Source organism: Amblyomma maculatum, chromosome 1 (assembly GCF_055883805.1).
Source record: "Amblyomma maculatum isolate TAMU_Amacu chromosome 1, ASM5588380v1, whole genome shotgun sequence".
NCBI lineage: Eukaryota > Metazoa > Arthropoda > Arachnida > Ixodida > Ixodidae > Amblyomma > Amblyomma maculatum.
Genome location: NC_139344.1, coordinates 185653088 through 185678501, shown reverse-complemented (window position 1 = coordinate 185678501; position 25414 = coordinate 185653088). Strand labels below are relative to the sequence as shown.

The 25414-nt window shown below is 43.8% G+C and overlaps 1 protein-coding gene across 1 annotated transcript in view; it reads left to right on the top strand.

Moving 5' to 3' along the window:
• The window catches only part of LOC146205115 (uncharacterized), a 56062-nt gene extending 31528 nt beyond the window's left edge, over positions 1-24534 (top strand). Inside the window, exons 8-10 of the mRNA XM_084589808.1 lie at positions 2068-2187; positions 16230-16464; positions 18336-24534. Of these exons, the coding sequence (XP_084445934.1) occupies positions 2068-2187; positions 16230-16464; positions 18336-18720 (740 nt within the window). The 3' untranslated portion in view covers positions 18721-24534. The remainder of the gene's footprint in view (positions 1-2067; positions 2188-16229; positions 16465-18335) is intronic.
• The last annotated feature ends 880 nt before the right edge of the window (positions 24535-25414 follow it).

The following is a 25414-nucleotide window of genomic DNA, read 5'->3' as shown; positions in this document are numbered from 1 at the left end:
TCGGGTCCGTCCGACGTACCTTTAGCCACAGCCAAGAAAGAATGACTCTCGCAAAATAAATAAATAAAAACAGAGAGAGCTGCCGCTTCTTAACGTCCGCAGGCGCCATAGCCACGTCAGCCGCCACACCGCGCGCAGAGGGTTCGCAACACACGCTGGAGAAAGCGACCCACGTCTGTCTGAAAACGGACTGAGCTGGCTTGGCGCATGCGTAGCGTGTGCTGAAGGAGAGAGCTCGGCGAAAGAATGGGCACACCCACGCACATGGCTTGCAAACGTCATGTGTTGGCGCGCGGGAAACGATAACTGCAGATGCGCGCGCCTTTGGGGAATGGGCGCGGCGCTGTCCAGAACTGTCCCCTCTCATTCCTTCCACGCGTGGCTTAACGTCACGCGGCAAACGGCCAAGGGTGATGCGATCGTCTTTAGGGAAGGCACACTTTCCAGTGCGTGGTGCGGAGTTCGATATATCAAACAACCGGCGAAATTGAGTTCGATATATGACACGGCTTTCCTATACTTTTACATGGGATTTTCAAGGGGATATTCCGTGAGTTCGATATAACCAAAATTCGATATATCCGGGTTCGATATAACTGGGTTCAACTGTATTGTTTATTCGCATACAGAACAAGCCCGTGTATAGTGGATTGTCAGTAACGAATAAATTGTAAGGATTTTTGGCCAGTGCTGAAGTGCTGGTAGAAGTGGTTACTGAGATAGAATTTCCCACAGCTAGTAGTTTGCTGTTGCTGCTCCCCGGTGTGACTTGCCTACGTCTGCTGAAGGGCCGCAGACGAAGGCGAGCGGCCTTAAGGGCCGCTCGCCTTCAAGCGCACGTCCTTGCTCTTCGTTTACCTTTCTTTGTCATGGGGACCTTGTTTCACTGCTTTAGACGTGATGGCAAGAAAGATATAGCCTGGTTAAGCGGTGCTAGTGCAGAATTTGATTAACTATATAAATAGGCTGTAGTGTTTTGTTTTCATTTGTAATCCCCACTTGCCATTGCTAGTCTCATTCCCCTTTTTAAATGTGGCATGTACATTTTCCAGTTATTAAAATAATATTGCTTGAAAGTTGAGTTTTCAGTGCCTTAGCACAGCAAGAGAGACAAAATTGTATGGAAAAAGTATGACAAGTGACCAGTCACTCCTGTGAGCAACAACATTCAGGCTGATGTTTACTGCACACACTCCAGCTCTCGCCGATATCCTCGGTTCGCACCATGTGAAGGTGCTGACTGAGCTAAGTCAACGTTCGTGCAATATTATTAAGAAATTCGGAGGCTAACTTGGCGCCTACCAAGTAGACCAACCCTTGTCGTTGTAATGTATTTGTCAATTTTCGCTTTGTTCACTCGTGGAGCAAATGTATTGCTCGTAATTCTTCTCCTGTCGTTGATTTTTTGTTTACACTTAAAGTGTAATCAAAATATCCTTTTTGTATAAAGTGTAACAAAGCAGGTTCTTCGCGAATATTTTATTCACGTTTATTTACTCTTACAATGTCTTCGTTGCACCGGCCCCTTGAAGCTGTTCAGAAACATCCCCATTTTCCTTGACGGCAATAGTAAATGATGTTACGTGCATTAGGACTGCAGACGTTTCATTGCACTGTGAGCTGTTGTACATTGGGTACTGTTGAGCACACTGGCACAGCCTTGGGAGTTGCTCTTTTCAGCTCTATGTCATAAATTTACTCGGGAACTACTTTAAAAATGTATCCCTTTTGTGTAAAAATGATGTCTAAAACAGGCTGCCAGCTGCTTTCTTCCTCTCCCTCTTTATTTCTCTCTCTACCTGTGCTCAAATCACCAGAGACCCCCTTTTGTAAAGCCAAACTTATCACACTTCTTTTAATGTCAACCTCTGATAAGACGGACAAATTTTCTTGTGCTTTCAGGTTTGCCTTAAAGGGAGTGTGCTTATTTAATTATTTTGCTACTACTCTGACTGCCTTTCGTTTTCTTCGGGTTCTGGTTGCTGATTTTTGTGATTTTGTGACGTTACTGATTTATTGACATTTTTGTATGTGTTTGTGTCCCTGCCTTCTTTTTAATATGTGCAGGGCCAGAAAAATGCCGCTCAGAAAGAGGAGCTTATCTTTGTGGTGATGGACGATGTGTCACTGAAGATTCAGTCTGCGACCGAATAACAGACTGCCCAGATGGTAGCGACGAATATGGATGTGAGCATATTTGGTGGTTTTAAAGTTCCTGTTTTGCATTAATGCTATAGGTTATAGTACATGCCTTTATTCTAGTGTGGCTCTTCAGGTGCCATATCTTGGGAAAAGCCAGTAATAACTATGATCACTGTTCTTTTGAATTAACGTTTTAAGAGAGTTTGGTGCTTTCTTTCCAAGTATGAGGAGTGAACGAGCGTAAGGTGTAACCAACTTCCGTGTGTCACACTCGGCCGTTCCTCCCGTCCTTTGTGAAATTCAGTGTATGACTTCCAGTGCTTGTCTCTATGTGTGCTTTGTCATTGAAGTAGATGGGCCTCCATTTTCCTTGAGGCCCTCGTGAAATGTAAGGCACGTGACTCCCCAGTTTTCTGCTGGTTTTTTATCTTTTATTTCAAATAAGAACTGGATTTTTTCTGTTGACATTGTTGTGTTGGAAGCTCTAATGTGCACTTTTGACATATCAGGAGCACATTACACTGTCTCCTCCTTGTCTCAGTGAGCTTTTGTTTTCTCATCTGCATAAATATAGTAAAACTAGATGCATGAAAAACGTCTGCCAGACAAGAGAAAAAAAGAGGCCTTGATATAGTTAAGCGTGCTGTCTTAAACAATGCGTCAGTGGCTGCCTAGAAAGCAAAGATAAAGTACTACAGTAAAAGCTCGATAATTCGAACTACACTACTTGGTCCAGCCAAGCTCCATAAAAATCTGTGTATAAAAAAGCCCGTTAATTCGAACGCGAGTTGGTTTCGCTACGGATAATTCGAACTACGCGCAGCTGCGCCTGGGCGGTTTGGCGCACATTACGCGGCAGAAAAAAAAAAAGTAAAGAAGCACCTCCGCGATAGGAAGGCATAATTAGAGGCTGTGCACGTGCAAAATGGGGACAGAAGATGGAGCCAGGTAAAACCATGGAAGAGTGGGTAAAACTTGAATGGCGCCATGACCGGCGGCGTTGGAGGCAAGGGACGAGGGCCCGCGGCAAGGTCAATGCATGGCCGCGGCGGCGGCTGCCTGCTCTCTCTTCTGCGCGACCTCCGTAGCTCGCAACTAAATACTCATTATTCCAGCCCTGTTAATTTGGAAATGCGGATAAGTACTGTCAGTGCACGGTCCCAGCCAACGCCCATGAAAGGCTGTAATCTGGGACAGGCACTATGGGCTAAATTTCTTTTTTTTTTTTCTCTCTCTCTTTTGCAACAGCCATCCATCCTTCCACCCATCAGTTGTCAACGGAAGCAAGCGAGTCAGCCGCGATGAGGCCGGCTTTTAGCATCGTTCGCTTCAAAAGCCGCTTGCTGCGCCTTCCCCAGTCGCTCATAGCATGATAAAGCGAACATACTCAAAAGGAGGCTCGCACAACTGGACAAGCGCTGGCACTTTGCCAAGTTTGCTTCCTCCCCCTCCCCCCCTCCCCCCTGCTGGAGCTAAAGTCAAAAGGTAAACATGCTGTTATCGCTGCGCACCATCTTGGCGCAGTGCTATCAGATTCGTAGGCACAAATTGGGGCTGGGTGGGTTCATTATGCGAGTGAGTTCGTTACGTGACTAAATAGGTACATTTACCGTAATACAAACGGTTCTTGTCAGTTTTTTCGAGGCCATTCGATAATTCGAACTTTTTTCCCGGTCGCGCAGAGTTCGAATTAACGAGCTTTTGCTGTAGTATTGCATGTTACTGTATCATAGACCCATGTAGCGCAGTTAGAGAACTATATGAACATATCCTGCTGCATAAATCGTATGAATTACGGCTATAACATAAATTCCTGCGAAATTCCTGTTGATTCCCCCCCCCCCCCCCCTCCCTCCTCCTTCCCACCCAATCTGTTAACGCCCATGAGGGCCACACTGATAGTATGACTTTAGCTTGACGCTATGAGTAGGTGGCCTTTCCCACTGTTCATCTCTCCTATTCATTTGTATCTGCAACTTGTGAATAGAAGCCAGCTTGTTATTGCCCCCAGCTGTAATAGCCTTGCATTATCTTTTTGGCATATTTAGTAACGTGTAAGCAAAATAGCTTAGTTTGTTCATTTACTGGCTTGCTGCCATGATGGTGCTTTTTTTTTTTTTTCCTTTTTTTTTCTTGCTGGTACATAGTGCATGGTACAGAATAATTAGAGGTAGTCATGTAGTTGTGCCAACTTTGAATACGTCACGATGACTGGAGTGGGCAATAACATCACTTCAGTTGTGACGGCACAGCTGTGACTGTCAGAAGGTTGGCTGTTCTTGAGATCAAAGCAAGATCTTTCAGTTCGGTGCAATGTTTTTGAGCTGCATCTTTATACTGTGGCTACATTCTTACTTCTTCAGGCACTGTACGTTGTCTGTGTGGCAATTTGCACAGGCTTATGGCGAATAGCTACCCAATTTGAAAGTGATGCCAATGCTTTCGCATGGATAGTTACTTAACATGTAGGCATTTCAGCATTGGTCATGTGAGTTCCTACCCTGTGATGTATGTCACCTCTTCTTGTACAGTTACCATATTTTTGCGATTCTAAGCTCCCCCCTAACTTGTTAAAAAAATATAAGTAAATAAGTTTGCATGCGAATCTAAGCACCCCCCTTTTTTGCAAGGAAGAGAGCGTAGGCGAGACTGCCAGCGCGATTGCTGGCAGTCGAGTCGGAGCCATTAGAGACCCGAGGTGTGGCGCAATCTCCTGTTTCTTGTGTTGCTGCGTTCCACACTACATGACAGCTGGCGGCACAGGACGGCGAGAGTCAGCCAAATGCGACCCCGAATTACCCTATCAGCTTGTCATTTGGACAGGAATCAGCGGCCATTCGGCAGATCTTGGCAGGTTTCACAAGCATCGCGGGCCAGCGTTGCTTTGTTTGGTATCAGCTGTTTATTATCCGTAACAGAAGTTGGAATGAGTCTGAAAAGGGTTCAAGAGCACTCCAATCATTTTTGTGGAAGATGTTTACCAAATAGTTATTCTTAGGTTTTGTCTTGTACCGCTTATTAGGTTTTGTTCATCATTTGTCAGTACTGCAACCATAATATGCCTGTCCTCATACCTGGCTGCGTCGTCATAGACCACGTCCTGTCTTCCTTGATATATCTTATGCAGCGTTTCCACCCTCTTCTTCCTTCTTCCCTGGGGATGCTCCGGATGTATGTTCAGTGGCAGCGGGGGGATTTTTAGTCGCTTCCTGACTTCCATTTGGACATCCGTCTTCTGGTCCCCTTGGCTTTCATATTGAATTCCTAGTCTTAGCAGTATGCTTCTTCCCGTCCGAGTCTTTGCCAGTCTTTCATATTGGGAGATTTGGTTGGCCTCTATCGCTTCTGTTAGTGTATTGTGCACCCCCAGCTTCATTAGCCGGTTCGTAGACGTACTGTTGGGGAGACGAAGGGCTGTTTTTATGCTCTTCCTGATGGTTCCTTCAATCTTGGCCTTCTCGAATCACAGAGTTGGGGTAGAGTCCGTTATCTTTCATGTATCTGTTCGATCTTCTGGATAAATGTTTCATGAGTTTTTCCACTCACGATGTGAAAGAAATTGGTCTTAGATCTTTAATCTGTAGCTTTTTGCCAGGTGTGGGAAACACGACGATCTACGCTGTCTTCCAGATGGTCGGAAGTTGTCCTCATTGCCAGCAATCTTGCATGTATCTTGCAGCGATTATTGAGTCGTCAACCAGATTTCACAGAATCTTGTTGCTCACTCCTTCTGGCCCCACTGCTGACTTTGTTTTAAGGCAAGCAATTCCAGCCCTGACTTTTGTTTTTTCTATAAGTTTACCCAGGTCCTGGTTTTGCGGTTCGTGGTAGTTTATACCCCATTTCATACATCAATTGCAATGCAGCGAAAGCTACGCAAGTAGTCCAGAAGAAAAAAAAAAGGAGGCTTATCACTATGCGCTCGTTTCGTGGCCGAGTGGTTTCTGCGGAAACGATTCTGTTTCGAGCATACACATTTGCAATAACTTGCTTCGCATGCCAGGACATCTTCGCAGTGCGGATCTTATAGAAAAAGAATCTGCTCCAAAGAAACAGTCTAGGTCGCTGCGTTGCGCATCGCTGGCAGGATTGCAGTGCCGCGAAAATGCGACACGAAAGAAAACGACAAACAAAACATACAAATTCACCGAATCCGATCTTTTCTCCCTAAAAAAGGTGCTTTTTATGGAGATGATGGCAAATGTAAGATGTATTAAGCTTGCAGACAAAGCAACTATTATTTCCTCACTTCAAGAACAGGCACTATTTTTCATCGCAGATGCGGGGAGTGCAAACAAGAGCTCTAGCTTTGGCAGTGCTGCACTTGATGCATGAAACGGAGTACTACTATAAGAGTACTTCAGGGACTGGAGTTCTCACATAGCGTGTCTGTATTTCTTTACGGAGTTCCTTTTCCGTTGCATCATATGAATGAACTCTCTTTTGGATGTTTTGCTTCTGCGCTCACTTGTAACCTTCCGGCTCCAAGAGGTAGTGTAGTAGCTGCCAGGTTTTCAGTAGTCCTATGGATCTTTTCATGCTATTGCATGTAGATTCCAAATTTTTTCTACATAGCTGAAGCGCATATTCATCTATTTCTTTGTTGAGTCGAGCCAGTCCTGTTCCATCTTTGTTGCTTTAGCTTCTTCTCCAATCCCTTTTTGGACTGCCATAAATGCAGAAGACGGATGTCTGCCTCCTCCAGATCCGCTTCTTTGGGCACCTCTGTGGTTGCTTCCATTTGCACGAAGCGCTGTTGCCCACTCTTCTATATTTGTAATTTCTCCGCTTTCTGTTTGGCTTCTGATTTCCCTGAAGGTTTCCCACTCCACTAGTGTAGCCTTCTTGCCTTTGATTCTTCGCAGTCCTCATTCCACCATCATTTTGATGAAGTATTGGCCACTGCCTAGGTTTTCATGTGTTACACCATGTAGCGTCTTTTACACGGCTGAGAAAGGTCAAGTCCGAAAAAGTGTCTTCTGTCACACTGTGTCTGCTTCTGGTTGGATTCTGTGGATCTGTTGGCAGCATTAGACTTGCCCGTTTTGCGTCTTACCAGAGGACCCGGCCCTTTATACCTTCTCGCCTGTAGCCCCACGCTGGGTGTGGAGTATTAAAGTCGGCTGCTATGATCAGCGCTCGTTTGTTGGCAATTTTCAAGTCTTTTGGAAAAGTGTGCCGAATTTAGCCTTTCTCTGCCGCCGAATGCTGTATACATTAAGGATGAAAAGGCTCCCTTCTTGACGAGGACATGGTCAATATTTTTAACCTCCATGTCATGTCTGATTGCTTTTATTTTTCTCTTAATTAGTATAGCCACCCGCTGTTTCTCCCCTTCCTTACAGAAAGCTCGATACCCCCTTAGCTTTGCTTGCATTCTTACTTCTTGTAACGCAATTGCTTCCGGACTGTCCTCGTCACTGAGCCCGTTACACCTAGTGGCACAGGAGGGATATTATTTTCCATTACTTTTGGGTAGCCTCACCATAATATATGTCCTTGTCACTGAAGAGTTGCTGCAGAACAGGCCTTTTACAGTGGTATCTGCAACAATTCCACTGCCAAATAGTATGCCTGCTATTTTTTTTTGGCCATGATTAACTAAGTTTCTGTTTCTTGGCGTCCTCTCCCCATCCAGCACGGCAAAACACGCATCTATCTCATTGAACTTGAAAGTGAACGCATTTAGTGGTGCCCTGATTGCCGCAAATTCTGTAGCTATCTCCTTGAGGAAGACATCGAGTTTCTACTCTAGCTTCTGGTCGACAATTCTACTGGCCTCCTCTAACGTTATGTGTTAATCTTTTGGTTCTGCCTTCCTCTTCGCTGGAGATGGGGCATCCTCTCTTCTATCCTGCTTTGCTTTAGCATTCAGGCTAACCTGCATTCCTGTGGCACTTTGTTGCTGTGATGCATTGGGATTTTCTAGTTTTTCAACATGCTTTTTGAGAGTTTCGTTTTCTCTAGTCTGTGTACCAAATGCCTAAGTTTTGTTAGCTTGCTGCTTATTCTTTTGGGAGATTCTATCTGCCCAGCTCGCCTCTTGGCTTCTCAGATGGTTTCTGGACCCTGGATTGGGTCCTAGAACTCGTGCGACCTCCGGATTGGTTCCTGGAACTCAACTGGCTCCTGGGTTGGTCCGTCTGGTCCCCGAAACTGGAATTGGATTGGGATTCACTCCTCCCCTGTCTTGGGAAAGAGCTAGAGTCAGAACGGCTGCTGCTGTGCCCCCGGGTTCTCGATCTGCTTTGTTGGCTCGCTCAATGTCGCTGATGACTGATTTTTCCTCCTCGGCTCGGAGTTTCGCCTCCCACTGTCGTTTCCTGATAATGTAGGGGGTTCAGTAGCATTCCTTTTCACACAGTTGACACTTTAGGTCGCACTGGTGTTCCTCGGAGAGGTGGGAGGGGTTCTGTAGGCCACATCCTATGCATACTGGGTTGTTCGGATGAGCACAAATGTCGGCTCAGTTTCCCAACTTTTCTTAGATATGACACACTTCATACTTCTTGTATACAGTCGAACCCGGATATATCAAACTCGACGGGGATCGCGAAATAGTTCGATATATCGATAATTCGATATACAGAAATCGGCTTGTGACTGCACTTACGATGCGAAAAAAACAATACCGTATTTGTCGTGTAAACAACACACTCGCATAATGAACCCACCCTCCACTTTTGCATCCGAGAATTTGGGGGAAAAAATGGCCAGCTCGCTCACATGCAAGCGATCGAGTGATCTCGGCGACGAGCGGCAGCGACAGAGCGAAAAATTTCAAGCTTGTTGGAACTGCATCCCTCTCGCTGCTCGAGCCACCACGGTAGCTGAAAACAAGGTTTCTGTGTGGCTGCGGCAGAAATCGTAAGCGTTTTCGCTTGCATGTCGATGGCTCGCGTCACTCCGTTTCGGTCGTCTCATCCACAGCTCATTTCTTGGCAACGTGCCAAGATGCTGCGCAGCGATAATGTCAGGGCACGTTTATCTTTTGATAGCTCCTGCGGTGGCAGGGAACGAACGAACTTGGCCCGTGATGGCTTGATTTCACAAGCCTCGTTCAATTTATCACGCCGCGCTTGGGGCGGGCGTCATGATTGCAGCAGCTGACCGCGTGGTTTCGTTGATTCATACATGCAAGGATAAACGACCCTCGCAAAAAAAAAAAAAAAAGGAGAGAAAAAAAACGGCCGCCGCTTAACGCCCGCAGCCGCCATATCTAACGCTACGCCGAGCGTACAGCACAGCGATAAAAATAGATGACTCTCGCAAGAAAAAAAAAAAAAAAAACTCTGAGAGAGAAAGAGAGATCTGCCGCTTCTTAACTTCCGCAGGCGTCATAGCCACGTCAGCCGCCGCGAGCAGAGGGTTCGCAACATTGGCTGAAGAAAGCATCCGACGTCTGTTTGAAAACAGGCTGAGCTGGCTTGGTGCATGCGTAGTGTGCTGAAGGAGAGAGATAGCTCGACAAAACAATGGGCACACCCACGCACATGGCTTGCAAACGTCGTGTGCTAGTGTGCGGGAAACGATAACTGCAGATGCGCGCTCTTTTAAAAACGTGCTAGCGCTGCCCAGACCAGCCATCGCCGAACTGTCCCCTCTCATTCCTTCCATGCGTGGCTTGAAAACGTCACGCGGCAAACGGCCAAGGGTGATGCGATCCTCTTTGGGCAAGGCACACTTTCCAGTGTGTGGTGCGGAGTTTGATATATCGGACCGGTGAAATTAGTTCGATATATGACGCGGCTTTCCTATACTTTTACATGGGATTTTCAAGGGGATGTTCCGCGAGTTTGGTATAACCAAAATTCGATATATCCGGGTTCGATATAACCGGGCTCGACGCAGCGGTGCGGCACGCACAAGTAAATCGCTTACTGTGGCACCTTCTCTGTCGCAAAAAATATGGTTACAGATTCTGTCTTGCCCATGCGTCTGGTGCCGAGAATCGCCGGGTTTCCGTCATGTTGAAAGCGTCTTTCAGTTTCGTCCTGCCTGTGGTCCAATGGAACGCCATGGATGACACCTTTTCCACAGTTCTCCAGAGCCGTGAGATACGATGACACCTCATAGCTCGTTCTTCATTCTTAATTTCTTTGATCAGCAAATAACGGTCTGCTCTTATCCTTCTGGATGTGCTAACCAGAATGGTTTTCTGCTTCTTATTCTTGCAAATGGTGTCCACCTGCATTCCTTCGGCTTTGAGCGCAGCAGCGTTCCATATGGCCTTTTGAATTTCCGTTCCTCTAAGGAATCAGATGTAGTCCACTTTTGGGCGAACGACGATTTTATTGTCATCCGCAGACAGACGTAGCTGTTGTGATGTCACTGAGCGTTCTGCCGTCTTCCTCCCAACTCAGAGAGCCATCTTGGCTTCCTCCTGCCTGCCCCACCGCCATCTTGGCTTTCTTTGATTGTCGCCACTGACATGGTGGTTTTGCTTGCTTCCTCGCTTTCTGTGGGCTTGCGCCCATCCATGCTGCAGTTGTAGCTCTTCGGCGAGATGTCCTCGCCCTCGGCTTCGACGTTATCCATCCTAAGGAGAGGCATGGCCGGGCGGCAACCCATACAACCATGGTCGTCAAATGGTGACTACTGGCGGTGGTGTGTAAGAGACAAAGTGATTGAAAAAGTGCCCAAAAATGGGCCACTCTCCGTATCCTGGTGTTCATAAAGTCCAGGTGACTTCCGCAGTCGATTCTAGTGAATTGTGAACCTGTTGTCACCGGAAATTTGCATCAGTCTTTGCTTTTTTTACAGAACTCATATGAGTCACGTCTACACTCCTTTTGACCCCTAGTGGACGGCTGAAATCTCTGTACATTTCTTTTTTTTAATGCAGGAAAAAAAAAGCGCATTATCGGGGAAAATGTGTGATCCAACTGCCTGATTTTGAAAAATGTAACTTTTGAATGAGATACAAAGGCATTTATTGACACTTTCACATCATCAAAATGTCGATCGGCATTTCTTGGCATAAGATATGAGCAGCTCCTTTAGTTCTTGCACAATTCAATTATGCTTAGCAGGAAAGGTAATGAGCACATCCGAACTTGTTGAGGGCAACAGTAAAAAATGATTGCTTTCGCGTCGTTTCCAGATGCTTCACCGCCTAACAACTGTGCATCGAGGAAAAACCATTGAAATGGCCGACTTCCATTTTGTTTTTGCTTTTTGTGCTGCATTCTCAAGACCCAATCCGCTGACATGTAAAAGCATAGTTATATTTCTCAGATGCTTTGTCCCCATGGCCCCTAGGGCACTATGAAAAAGCACTGCATTGCTCAGCTGTGTCTCCTTAAAAACGGCCCTCTCACATGTTGGCTCGTTCGCTTTCTGTGATGCTCTTCTCCCTTTTGCACCTAGTTGCTGCATGCGACATGAAGAGCAGTGGCAATCTTCGGCCGATTCGTATGTTATCACATACTATATGGCCATAATAAGTTTTGAGCATGGTAACTGGGAAATCGTGTTGTCCAGCAACATATTAAAACTTGAGAAAAATAATGCAGCTCTTTGGGACATTTTTACTGCCCACAGTCTTGAGTGTATGAATTTGGAGGTGTCAAGAAGGTTCTGCTGTACGTGTTATTTAGTGAATGCAAATGGTAAAGTGCACGTTTCCAATTGAAATCGTGTCATTTGGCGCTATTCAGAAGCGTATGCAATGAGTTTTGGAAGAGGTAAAAGCTGGATATGGTTTTACCGTTTGATTGAAAGTTAAAACTATAGTACACATGGTTTTACACTAACTCAAATATGAAAGCATCTGCTAATGTTTTTACTGACTACTACTATCTTTCCCCAATCTTCAGCATGACATGTAAGTTGATACTCAAGTCTATCCACCATGCTAACAAGGTTACTTCCCGATCCCATCATTGTTGTGCCATTAGGTACTAATTTAAACTTGCCACCCAGATGTGACAAAATGCAGCAATGCTTGACTGAGAAGTGTATGATTTTAAATCCGTCATTTTAGAACAGTGCTTAGAGAATGATGCTACTGCTGTCTGCGATAGCTTTGCAGACCGACACAATGAATGGAGTGAAACTTCCTTGCTATGCTAACACTGCAGCTGTTGTCAATGCTTGCTGAATGCGAAAATCTATGGTGTTGTGTTCATGACCTCCGTGACAAATTTCTATGAGGGATCATTCTTGACTTGGGGGGGCCAGTTATCCTCGTGCCTATGATACCCTGCACTGCAGTTCATATCGTCTACAGTTATGCATGCAACTTTGGTGACTTTTTTCGAAGTATCTGCAGTTGTTTCCATGAAGTCATTGATGCCAGTTGCATTTGAAATCCCTGCGAGACAAAACTGTCTGAGCATTTAGTGTCTAGTGAAAAGGGTACGGTGTGGTTATAAGTTGTGTCTTTTTTCTTCTCTTAGATGATTGAATGTTTTACAAAGGACAGTGTTGGCAATTTTTTGTCTCAGAAAAAGTTTGAATGATAAAGAAAGTAATGAGTTGTGTTTAATACCGCTGTTACACAGGCATTTTGAAGGCCCTCAAACCGACGCTATCAACTCGAAGGCCTTCGAAAGCTGCCACACGAGCGTTTTCAATGACCATTGAGTCGACAGTCTATCGAGTCAGCGGAGCAGCTTCGAGAACTCTATCGAGATTTCGAAGGCCCTCGAACATCGCGGAAGGTTGCTAGCGTTGACCCGAGGAGCATCATGCGCACACGTGCACAGCACGTTTAGGATGCACGTGCACAGCACGTTTAGGATACAAAAACATGAACAAGCGTTATTATTTTATATCTTTAATTTACGTGGTGAAATATTAATGTCCGTAATAATTTTAAAATAGCATCACTCTTTTTTAAGGCGCATTATTTATGTGCTCTCTATCACTGTAACCTGTGCTGCCGAGAAAAGCAAACACAATGAAAAGCACAGCCGTATGAACATGAACACGTTTAAAAAACAAAAAGCAAAGTTGTCCATAAATAACAGCTAAACACCTGCAGTTGCTAAAAAAGGTAAGTTATATTTTATTTTTCATTTATAGGGGAGGGGGAGAAATTTTCGTTCATTAAGCAAAACCAAAAGCAACGGTAAAGGCGCCACAAAAGTTTGGCGCCAAACACCAGAACTATTTCAACAGCCTTCGAGCTTTGCCGTGTAGCAGCGACACAACTCCTTCGAATTCGATCGGGATTGAAAATCTCGAAGGCTATCGACTGAATCGCCTTTGAAAATGACCGTGTGACGGGGGTATAACATAGATTTTCTGTTATGAAGAGCAGGCTGCAATGATTCCATGAGCATGTGAGTGGGCAGTATGCATGAATTTCTAAAGTTTTTGAGCCATTCGTGTTATATTTGTGAAGTAGGGGGTACAAGTGATATGAAAATGTGTTTCCGGCTACTTTTTGCGTTCTGGTTTTTTCAGGAGTAGGTTATAAAGTGCCCTTTCTGGTGTGTTGAGGAATGTTAGGCACAAAGTGGCTTCCTCAAAGTGGCATTAACAGCTTGACAAAGAACGGCAAATCATGGCTTTGCAGTGATTTAAAGCGTCATGTTGCTTTAAATGTGCCTTCAGGGGGACTTTTGTAGAAGGTCTGCTCCTTTGATTCGCAGCTGCATAGATGACTTTTGAGGTTGCACTGCATACTCCAGCTGGGAAGCTTCAGTAGACATGCCAAGTGATGTCAACTCAATGCCATTGAAAGTCAAATAGCATAGTTCCGTCTGTATAATTTATATTGCTAGTTATGCTGAAAAGTGTATTGTGGCTTGTGTTTAAAATAGCTTGGCAAACAAGCAGATGGCAAACAAGCAGAGTGCCATAAATCAACCCTTTGACTGTCGAATATTCCCGAAAAAAAAATTCACCCCCAGTTTCAAATGTCTTATATGCTGTGCACTCAGCAGTACCCGAATGGCGAAGACAGTCAGAGGGTTAATAACAATTAAAGGGCCCATGAAAAGCTATTTACGAAAACTATAAAATGCACACGAGCAATAGGTACGCAGTGCAAATCGTCACCGCGACGCAAAAATTATTAAGCTACCTTTATAAGCACTGAAGATATGGGCGATCGAAAATTATGCTCCTCCTCTCTCCCCTCAACTCAGCTCACTCCTGCGTGCAAGAAAAAAAAGGAAGAAAAAAATAAGTTGCGACAGCACCCCATCCTGCCCGCGTAACTTGAGAGCGTCCAATGAGTGGACGCGCCCAGCAAGCTCATGTGACGTCACTAGGGGATTTGCATGTGGTGCGCTTGAGGATGTGTCACGCCAGTCGGTCTCGAGCGTACGCCAGGAGCACATTTTAAAAATTACTTGTAAATTATACGCTCCACACAGTTTTCATATATGACTCAAATAGTCATAATGATAGACTGTATGGTTTTCTTGCATTAGAATATTACCTCAGGTAGCATTTCAGGGCCCCTGTAAGAAATTTAGTATGTGGGGTATGCATATAATGCATACCCAACATACTAAATATTTGGAGTGCTCTTCCATACTATAACTTCTTGGAGTGCTTTTGTGCTGCAATCAAGTCGCATGAAATCATGATGCGAATATTTTATTTTAGCCGCTATTTTGTGAATTGCTAATACTTCTTGGTTCTTTGTCTACTGTGCACCATAACACTACTGACAAAACAAGGAATCACACTTGTATGTTGTAGTTTTGGAGCATGCAGTAAGGAAGATGAGAACCAACCGGACCCTGTTTTAGCACTCTTGTGTGCTTGATTACTTTTACATATTTACATTTCTGTGTAACTTTATTTACCAGGTACCGTAGCCAAGTTTTTAAGAAAGATTTTTTTTTCCCAGGCAGCTGGGAACCACTGCTGCTGAAAGTTGAGTAGCTTAATCAGCAGCTTTGGGTTTTTATTTATTTATTTATTTTTTTTTAAGTTGAGTTTGCGATAAAAGTGTTGGTATAAAAGTATAAAGAAAAACAGCCAACTGAAATATTTACAAGTTTTCATTAATGTGCCTTCTTTTGTTAACTGGTCATAAAAGGAAATGCATAAAATTAGTTTCATTTGACAGCAGTGCCACTTGAGTGCCCCAGATGTGACCTCAGATATAAGTTAGCTCGCCTCTTAAGTCCCATCGGAGACAGTTGTCCATGATAACGGACTTTTTCTCTCGCAATGCATCTCGGGGAGCATGAATGGTATCTTGTTGCAAACATTCCGGTCTGCTGTTTTTCAAAGTGATATATAGCTTTCATATTGACTTTTTAAATTTTTTTTTTCTTCTGAAAGCAGTACTCAAAATGCCAGCTAGTTTGCCTTTACTAATAACTAACACTGCAGAATTGGAGGGTCAAATTCTAAAGTTAAAGCTCAACTACTTTGGTCATCTGATGAGAGGAGTCGCTGGAGAAAGATTTGATGTTGGGAAAGGTTAAGGGTCACCGGAAAAGGGGTAGGCAGCGAACGCGATGGTTAGATGGCATCCTCGAGGCGCTGCAGATCAAGTTGTGTGATGATAGGAAGATAGTGAGAGACCGGAAAGCGTGGCGTGATATGGTCCATAGGGTCACGAAGAGCCGGACACGACTGAACTGAACTGCAGAATGAAAAAATACTGCAGACTAGGCTACACAACTCTTAGCAGCCTGAGCTCGTTATCCTTGACTGGGACAGTATATCTTTCTTTAAAAATCTTCATTATATTTTGTTGGGATGCCTGGTATACATTCATTCATTTGCTTTTTCTTTTGGTTTTATAGCTGATTATTTCTTTAAGGTACTGTTGAGGGTTGTGCTGAAGAACAAGCTTATAGTGTGTTGTTAAGGAGTTCAGTGTGGCGGTTTGATGCTTTGTAGTTTTAAGATTGTTGCTATTGCACACCACAGTGTCCATGATAGCATTCCATGCATGTGCATTCTGGGCCCCATGTTCCTTTATTTCTGCAGTCTCGCAATGTCCCATCATCCTGAATGACTAGTACTAATTTTTAAAGGCTTACTTTGGTATTTTACTTTTTATCTAAAGTGCAGGACAATGAAGTGTTAATATTTACGTGTGTTTAGATGCTGACATTTTGTCACCTATTTAACCACTTCCCTGATCAATGTCATTTGGACTTTTTCAGGCCTAAGGAACAGCATGATAACAGCTGCCATTATTGGATCTCTGTTCTGTGGCTTGCTTGTTGTGGTGGCTGTGAGCTGCTCGTGCCGACTGTACGCATTGCGGTTGGCACAGCAGCAGGCTGCTGCTGCTGAAGGTCCCATGGATTCGCCTCCACTGTTTGCAGACAGTGCACCACCAGACTTTTGGTTTCGAGAGCCTCCGCCGCCATATGCTGTTGCCGTTGGGGATCACAGGTGTGGAACCTTCTATTTTATAGTAATAATGGCTCTTTGGAAGTGCGGTTGGCGGTCGCGAAAAAATTTGCGCGCAGGAATACCGCTATGGCCAGCGTAGTAATATTGATAGCATAGCAATTGATTTGCTATGAAATAGCGTGTAATTTTTTGGACGTATTGCAAGAATTTGAGGGACTTCTCCTCGCTAAGAACTGGGGAATTGTCAGTAAATTGTGTCATATGATGTCAAACAAAACTGCTGATTTTGTCTTTCAGTGCACTGCAAACATGCTTTGCATCAGTCGGCTGCCAGCGTAGTGCCAAACAATTAAAGATCGAGCTTCTTTGTATGGGTGGCCACCACTCTTGCAGCGTGCTACAAAACACGCCCCCTTTCTGGTCCCATTGTCTCTCCGCTGTTCTCTTCAGTTTGCACTCCACTACGACACAGCACCAAGACGATATGACTTGGCAGGAAAAGTGGCAACGAACGAGTTGCACGGGCACATCGAACTTGCTTGATTTTAGCCCACATGAAACTGCCTCTCGACCTGGTTGTCCAGTTTGCACAGGAGTCCTGTATTGGTGCTCGCTGCATCCCCTGTGTCTCTGAGAGAGGGGAGGGTTCCATGCATGCGAATCTGTATTCGAGAAAGATCTCTTTGGTCTCTTTCTTCTTCATGCACACCGAAAACGGTTGCCTGTAATCACAGCAGCCTTCCAAAGGCCGAGGTATTTCTGAGTAAAGAATCGAGAACGTTCTAATATTTAACATTAGCGTGAGCAGGAACTGGTTCGGCGCAGGATTATTTTTATTGCCTGTAAACTCTCACAATATTGAACGAAATTGCCATTCTCTATTTTTTTTTATGTACTGTGAATGAGTTTCATATCGATACGCGATCAGCGGTAATCGCTGCTGCACGCTACCAAGCGCATGTAGTCTCTCTTGTTGCATCATCTTTCTCCGCTTTTCTTTTCGGTTTACATTGCACCATGGCATGACCTCAAAACTGTGACATCGCAGAAAACGATGCACGAAACAAAGTATGAAAGCAGATGCCGCACGTGCTTTCTCCACACTGAGAGCAAAGTAGCAGCACCCCTCTGACTGTCAACGCCACCTTCAATGGGCAACCAGTTCGCCTCCATTGCTTCGTGCCATGGGCTTCCCAGTTCTAGTTTACTGTAGCATCTTAGAATAAACATACTATGGATTTGGATTTGGCTACACCCTTTGTTGGCCCCTCAGCAACTCCGTCAGTGAAAATAGGGATGGCAAATTCTGTACAGGAGGCCATGCGTTGCTGTAAAACCGACATTCCCCCTTCCAAAAACAAGCAAAATCTCAGATCAAAACCTATGCCTCCACTTTTTAAACATTTAAACACGTGTGCGTGTGTGTGTGTGTGTGTGTGTGTGTGTGTGTGTGTGTGTGTGTGTGTGTGTGTGTGTGTGTGTGTGTGTGTGTGTGTGTGTGTGTGTGTGTGTGTGTGTGTGTGTGTGTGTGTGTGTGTGTGCGCGTGCGCACGTGCCTGCTTGCCTGCCTGCCTGAAGTTATGTGCGAGAAAATAGAGTATTTTACTATGTTGCTTCCATATTTGCACATTCCTGACTCTAATTTAGGTGAAGTTGTATATTATTGAGTTTTATTTAATTTGTTCTTTATGAAATGTGGTCATGAGCTGGAATCTCATTCCAAAGCCATTTCAGCTCCTGTCAATTACAGCCTTTGACAAAGGGAACAAAATTTTTGAAATCACCGTCATTTCTCAGACCTCCTATCATCTTCCTGACCTTCCATCTTGATTTTGTAGCCAGAGTTGAGTCACAGCACAGTGGAAGAAAGTGTGATATTTATGCCTTGCAAAATGTTCCTTTTATTCCAGGTATCATGTGCCAGCTGATAGTGTGATAGTGTATGGCCCTGGAGGAACTCAGAATGACTTGGGAGCCCTTTGTGGACGAGGCACACAGCGTCGCACACGCCGCTTGCGGCGTCACCGCCGCCGGCCTCCATCTCCTCCGACACCTTCGATCACATCTCACGAGACAGGTTCTTCGGAGGAAGCACTTGCCACAGCAGTGCATGGTGATAGCAGCCTTGTCCTAGGTGTCCACACTGCCGTGACATCTAGGCGAAAAGTTTCGACAGCTTCGGTGCAGTCAGAAGGGACTAGCCGGACGCCTCTGCCTGTGGCGGCAGCAGACAGTGTGGTCAGCTGTGATGACACACGGCCACTGATTGCGGAAGATCCTCACAGCTCCACATGAGTGACTGACTTTAGTTGGCATAAGTGCTGGTGCCTCGTACAAGCTCTGGGATGTCCAAATGGCATTGCTCACGAGTGGCTGTTTGACAAGTGAGCACCTCTCAGATGTCTACTGCATTACCAGTACAGGCTATTAGTTAGCTGTCAACCGTGCTGGCATGTTCACTAGACATGTCTCCTGTAGAGTGTCACATGCACCGTTGTTTACATTTTTGCCAGGATTCGTCAGTTTTCTCTGCTACTCTGCCGCAAAAAAGGCAGACTGCGTGCAGGGTTCTCCAGTTTTCTTGGAGCCAATCACTCGGTGGCGTCTACCACTTACTTTGTTGTGGTACACAGCAATTTGCTGTGTGAAAGGCTGTTTTTGTTATGAACGATGTTTGGAAAATGGACCTACTGTGATGCTATTACTAATATTTAGGAGTGTCTGTACTCCCACTAAAATGACACTAAAGCTGCATGCAGCAATGTACAGCAGTAGTGCTGGTAACAATCAGCTTCCAGTTGCAAGTTTGCAAGATTGCAAGCAGTAGGAGGTTTGTGAATAGCCATCAAATATCAGTGCTTGGGTATTGCACTGTAGGTGTTTGTAATGTAATTTCGAGTTGCAGTTCTCTTTTGCCTGTTGATGTGAGCCGTATGGACACAAGTTCAGTCTTGTTATGTATACTAATATATATATATATATTATGTATATGTATAGTTGCAACTTGTATAGTTCGTTGTACAAGGATAGAAAGGGTTTGTACAAAGTTGCTTCATTGTAAATTTCCTTTTTTTTTTTTGGAAAGTTTCATCCTTTCTTCCGGTGCTCTGTCCTAGCCTCGGCATTTATCTTTTTAAATTTTCTGCTTTAGTCCTTTGTGGTCATATACAGGGTCTGTCCTGAAAGTAGCGAGACAAGTCGTGGCATTGCACACATATGAGTGTGATCGGGAAGCCAGTTTCGGGGGATGGTGGGGAAGCCTTCAGCTTCACAGTGCAGCGAGCTCAGTTAGCTTCGAACAGGCAAAGCGAGAGGATCTGCTTGAGCATGTATCTATGTTTCATCACTACGTTGAGGAAACTGTGTAACGAATATTTGAACAGTGCTACACAGTGAGGTTCTGCATTAAATTGAGGAAATCCCCTACTGGGACATTTCGAAGTAATCAAGACAGCATACGGCAACGATGAAATGTGCAGATTGCTAATGTTCAAATGGCACAATGTGTTTACAGATGTTTGCGAAGACATCCACAACGAGCAAAGGTACGGGTGCCCTTCGGCAGCGGTTACCCACTCCAGTGTTAATTGTACACATGCTTTGGTGAACACTAACAGGCATTTAAGTGTCTGCATAATTGTACATTCTAACACTTATGCAGTCATACGGACGCTTAAAGTCTGATCAGTATTCACTAAAACATGCACTCAATCAACGTTAGTGTCCGCAGTTGTCATCAACGGGCGCCCGGACCATTGCTGGGCTGTGCATCGTCACAGCTGTGTAAAATGCTTTTGTGCCGCTTGAAGACTCGTAGTCAGTTCTCTCCATCATTTTCATATGCTGTCTTGATCATATCGAACATCTCAGTGGGCAACTTATCAGTTCATTGCAAAGCATCACTGCCTATCACTGTTACAATGTCCGCTAAATTGTTTCCTCAATGCAGCTAAGAAACAAGGGCACGTGCTCAGGCATCTGAGCCCACTCACTTTGCTTGTTCAAAGCCAACTGTACTTGTCACATTATGAAGCTGAACATTCCTGCACTATCCCTCGAAACAAGTTTCCCAATTGCACAAATACATGTGCAACGCCACGACTTGTTTGATTACTTTCAGGACAGACACTGTAGTTTGTTAGCATACAGTGCAGGTTACCTCCACAGGGATTTCACTTGTGTGCAGGCTTGTGCAACAACAAAAAAAGAAAAAGGAAGGTAAAGCCCTATTGCCAAAGCTGATCAGGGCATGACATCACATGCATATTTAGTGGCAGAGCTAGCAACTCTAACTGATGATTCAAAAGTGAGATGTCTGAACGAACCAAAAACAAGCCTGGTGGTTCTTTGTTCAGCAAGCCACAGATGTGTAATGTTTATGATGTAAAAAATAGCGCGAAGAACACAAGGACAGAAATGGTGACTCAGACAATGTTTGGGACGTAGCAAAACAGTTTCTTATAGAAATGCTTAAAGAATAATTTTAAAATTTGTTGGCTCAGAAACGAGTGCAGCATAACTAATTTGGCATAAAAAACGAGGACACAGAGAAACTGCAGTGAATGCGTGGTGGAAAGATGTGGTCCTCAAAAATAACTAGTTGCCTTGTAAGTGATGTGTTGAAATTTCAAATCATCGGTACACACCTAGCATTTTCTAATTGTTTTCAGATTTATAACCGTACAGTTGCATACTAACATACTAAATCAAGGGTAGTCCATCATTGTAAAGCCTACCCCACAGGGAGTGTTTTTTACATGCGAAAACATGACGCATGTGACGTGACTATCATGAGCCTTTATTGTGACCATTGCATCCATGATGGTGCAGGTTGGTGGCATAGCAGCATGCATGTTACATGCAGCACATTTTTATTTGCAAAAAAAAAAAAAAAATTCATGCGAGCCAGGCCACCAGCAGTGTGGCTAGTAAGTGCATGTAGTATCTCAAGAAAGTTGACTTGGGTGACCTTGTGGCATCTTGCTTCTGTGTAATGACTTTTATTGTCTTTAAGTTGTATAATCTTCACGTGCAGCTTTGGTGGACATGCATTTTGTGGCGTTTAATGGTTTTGCCTACGAGCAGCCTATCTTGTTACTCAATTTTACTGCTTTGCCTAGATGGCAATGAACCATAAATTATATTGCTATGTTTAGATAACTTCTAAAAGTGCCGTTATTTTCTTGCTTTTTATCTAGAAGCCCTTCTTTCAAGTTTTACGAGCAGGAATGAAATGTGTGCACAATTATTGGTAAATCGCTATATTATACGGACATTCGAGTGAGCTGTATCCGCATCTGTGTACTTTCCAACATTCCCATGCTGACTTGGCCACCATTTTGGCAGCTCCTGCAGGCAGCAGTGTTAGAGATCCCTTTGAGATTTTATGGCAAGGTTGCTTGTAACAACCTCATCAGTTCTGTTCAAATAACCATAAGTACTCCTGGTGCTGCCAGTGAACCCGTGTGCATAGCTAGAATATCCCATCAACAGTAAGTTTCAAAAACCACTTCGTAAATTTTTGCTGGACTGCCATGCATTATGTAACTAGCTGAAAAAAAGAAACATTGCGCCTTCCACAAATACATTTGCTAGAAAAGTACAATGGGCACAGATTGAGAAGGTTAGTCATCTGTTAGTAATTTATTCATGAAAGTAGCTTACACACAGCTGAATCCAGGTGACTTATTTCTTAAAATTTGGTCCTTGCTGCATTTTGCATTCTCATCAGCCTAGAGCTGTGTCACTAAGTGTGGGATGGCATTTTTCTGATGATCCTGCTGGCACATTGGCTTTAGCACATTTAAAACCTACTGCTTAATGATGCATGTGTAAGCATTCCTAGCAAGTGGTAATAGCTTTCATAATCTGCATATTTTTTCTTGTAGCCTGTGCAGGGATCAGCATAGCCAGCAAGTGATACTAGTAGGTTTTATAATTGGCATATTTTCATTCTTGTAGTCTATACAGAGTCTCCTATGTTGCGCTGTTGTCTTTTTTAAAGGGTTGCACATTGTGTACAATCAAAAGTAAGGCTGTTTGGTAATGTTCATCATCGTGTGAGTCTGCACAGAGCGATTGTTGATTTCAGTAAAAGGCTGTACTGTTTCTGCTGTGTTGAAGGCCCTGCATTTGCCTACTTCTGCCAATAAACCTAGTAGATGTGTACAGACGATTTGATTACTTTTTTGAGCAAAAACGCTTCAAAATTATAGAGACACCTAAATACATAATGTGTTTAAAATGCACTAGCATTAGGAGTTCCTTACGTCGTTACATTGAACTTTGTGTTATTCTTAATCGTGGTGTGTGTGGACCCCTACATGTCTCCCTGCACGCTAGTGTCTGGAGGTGACATCACAGGCAGAACGAAAATGGGCAATAGGAGTGCTGCACTGATCCACAGCAGGCTGATCAGGCAATCTGCTTGAACGTCATACTTTTATCCAATAAAGCTTCTAATGCAATTGCATTAATAAAACATTTGTGCAGTCACTACACAAAAAAGTTGATATAAACTTTCCAGGGACCACAACCAGTCTATGTTGACAGTTTATTTCATGATTATGTAACTTTTTTTCTTTTTTCTGCTCCAGAATGCTGTATTGAATTTCCTTTAGTTTTTATGGAGGAACATAACATAGTAGTGGAGATGTTGCAAACAGTGTGTGTGTGTGTGTATGTGTGTGTGTATATATATAATTTCTAGCTGCTTGATGTTAATACCTGCTTTTCTTTTAGTACACCATCCTGCATACTATATATTGGTATTTTATTGAAGTTCATTGATTACTTGCATGCATGTCATGCAGTTTACTTTATTACATGCATCCATATTTCTTGTTAGGCCTTTACACTGTGAATAAGGTGTTTGAGTGAACTGCTTATGTAATATTACGTATGTGTGTTAAGCATTTGTTTCCACTATTTAGGAAGTCAAACCTAAATAACACAAGTATCAATTGCACTGCAGGCTGTGGATGAAAGCTAGCGTTTTATGGGTGTTCTTGATTTGCAGTTCTTTAATACTTCTCACTACTGCGCTGGTCTAAAATATTGGAATTGTTTACAGCAGTGTTTTCTCTGGCGAGTGTTTTGTGGGAAAGCTGTGTTCAAAACATTAAGAAATTGTTTTGGGTTTTGCAACATAATGGTCACTTGTTTTGTATGTTTAGAAATCACTGCATTTATGTGAAGCATTAAGAAAGGGTCCTTGCCTGTTGATCATGTTTCTGTAGGCCAAGCTTCACTTTCACATGATTTCACTCAAAACCAATTTCTCATTTAAATGCATTGTTTTAAAAGTTCTTTGCAGATTTTGATTACATTTTATGAGGCCTGAACAGATATAATTTGCTTAACACTTTAAGGCTTCCTAAACAACTTTTTATGCTTTTTTGGTTGCATTCATGTGTCTTATCACACAAGCGAAGTCTGGTTTTGCTTTCATTGACCTTTATACATCTCTTGCCAGCAGCTCATACCTAGAGCTTTTTCTCAAACATACCATACCCCAAGTGCCTTAAAGCCTTTGTGCACAAGGTCAGTTCATTCAAGAGTCTAAGTGCAAACTTTGCATGCATAGGATGTTAAATGACAGGAACCATGGTTACCTCACTTTGGAAATCAAATCATGTAGTGATGTTATAAATTAAGGAGGGAAATTTTTCCCTCCATTTTGTAACAAACCTGGCAGGAAGAGCCCACCATGCATAAAGTGGCCGAGAATTTTCTTTTGAATATAGGGCCTGAAATTTTACCAGAATGGCAAAGTAGTTTCACCTCTTGAGGACGAGACGCTGTACATGGTGGCATGTTGGCACCATATTTTGTGCAGTCTCACGGAAACTATGTGGCTGTTGTATGTGGGCTTAGGCTTTCCCTGGTGCAGAACATTGCGTGTCCAGATTATCTGGTGCCCATAATCCAATGGAATGCGAGATTTATGTTCAGTGGAATTGCTTACCACGTTGGCACCCATACATGCAAGTCAGCTGCAGAATTACTCCATTCTGACATCTCCTGTCACTTGTTACAATTCCTGTTTGATTGAAAGTGATAAATGTGTAGCAGAATACATTATATAATAAAAATGACGTGTAACGCTGTCGTCAGTCTGTTACATTTGTAGCGGGCATTTATTTTGTACTGTGTAGTGGTTTTAAAGGAAGGCAGCACAAACTTGTTTATTCAGTTATAGATTGTTTTATCATGGACGCTGCCATTTGTATGTGGCGCTATCTAGCGGCAAAGTTTAGAACAACCGCGGTCCTGTCCGCCAAACAGGCGACAAGTAACTCACATCAGCATTTCGAAGCTTTCGCATGCAAGCTCTTGCTTTCTGAAAGTATCTGGCTGAAATAAATCAGGTCGGCTGAATGCTACAAGCCTGATTACATTTAGTGTGTAATTTTTGTATGTAATACAGAGGCGGCGCACCACTGGCCGCGAGGGCAGTGAAGCAAGGCAGGGCAGCTTTCGATCTACATTTTATCCTTAACTTCTTTCTAGAGACTGGCTACCATAAAAATTCGAGCATAAAGCAAGCGAATGTAGCTTGGCCTGGGTGTGGCAGGCACACCCCATTTTGAGCAGTTGATTTCTGAAGTGTTTTTGCTATTACTACTACTACTATTACTACTAGCCGTTACATGTCATGTTTAGGAACAATGCTAATCTCGCTACATTTGTTGGATCAGGCTACTGCGGGTGTGCTCACACCTCCACTGGGGTTCTATTCTTAAGGATCCATTATCCATTTTGAATCCGTTTACTCTTCCCTAGGCTACTTTCGTTGGGTGACAAAGATGTGGCGTTAAAGCGTCCATTACCAGGCAATTGGACTACAACAATGCCTACATGACTCAACCACCAGTTTGCCGCTATGTGTGCTGAGTGGCGATGAATGTTGACAACGGCGGGAGCTGCTATCCTGCAATTTCTAGCTGTGTTTGTCTTATGCTGCCGTAATGCTGACATCCAGATTCTT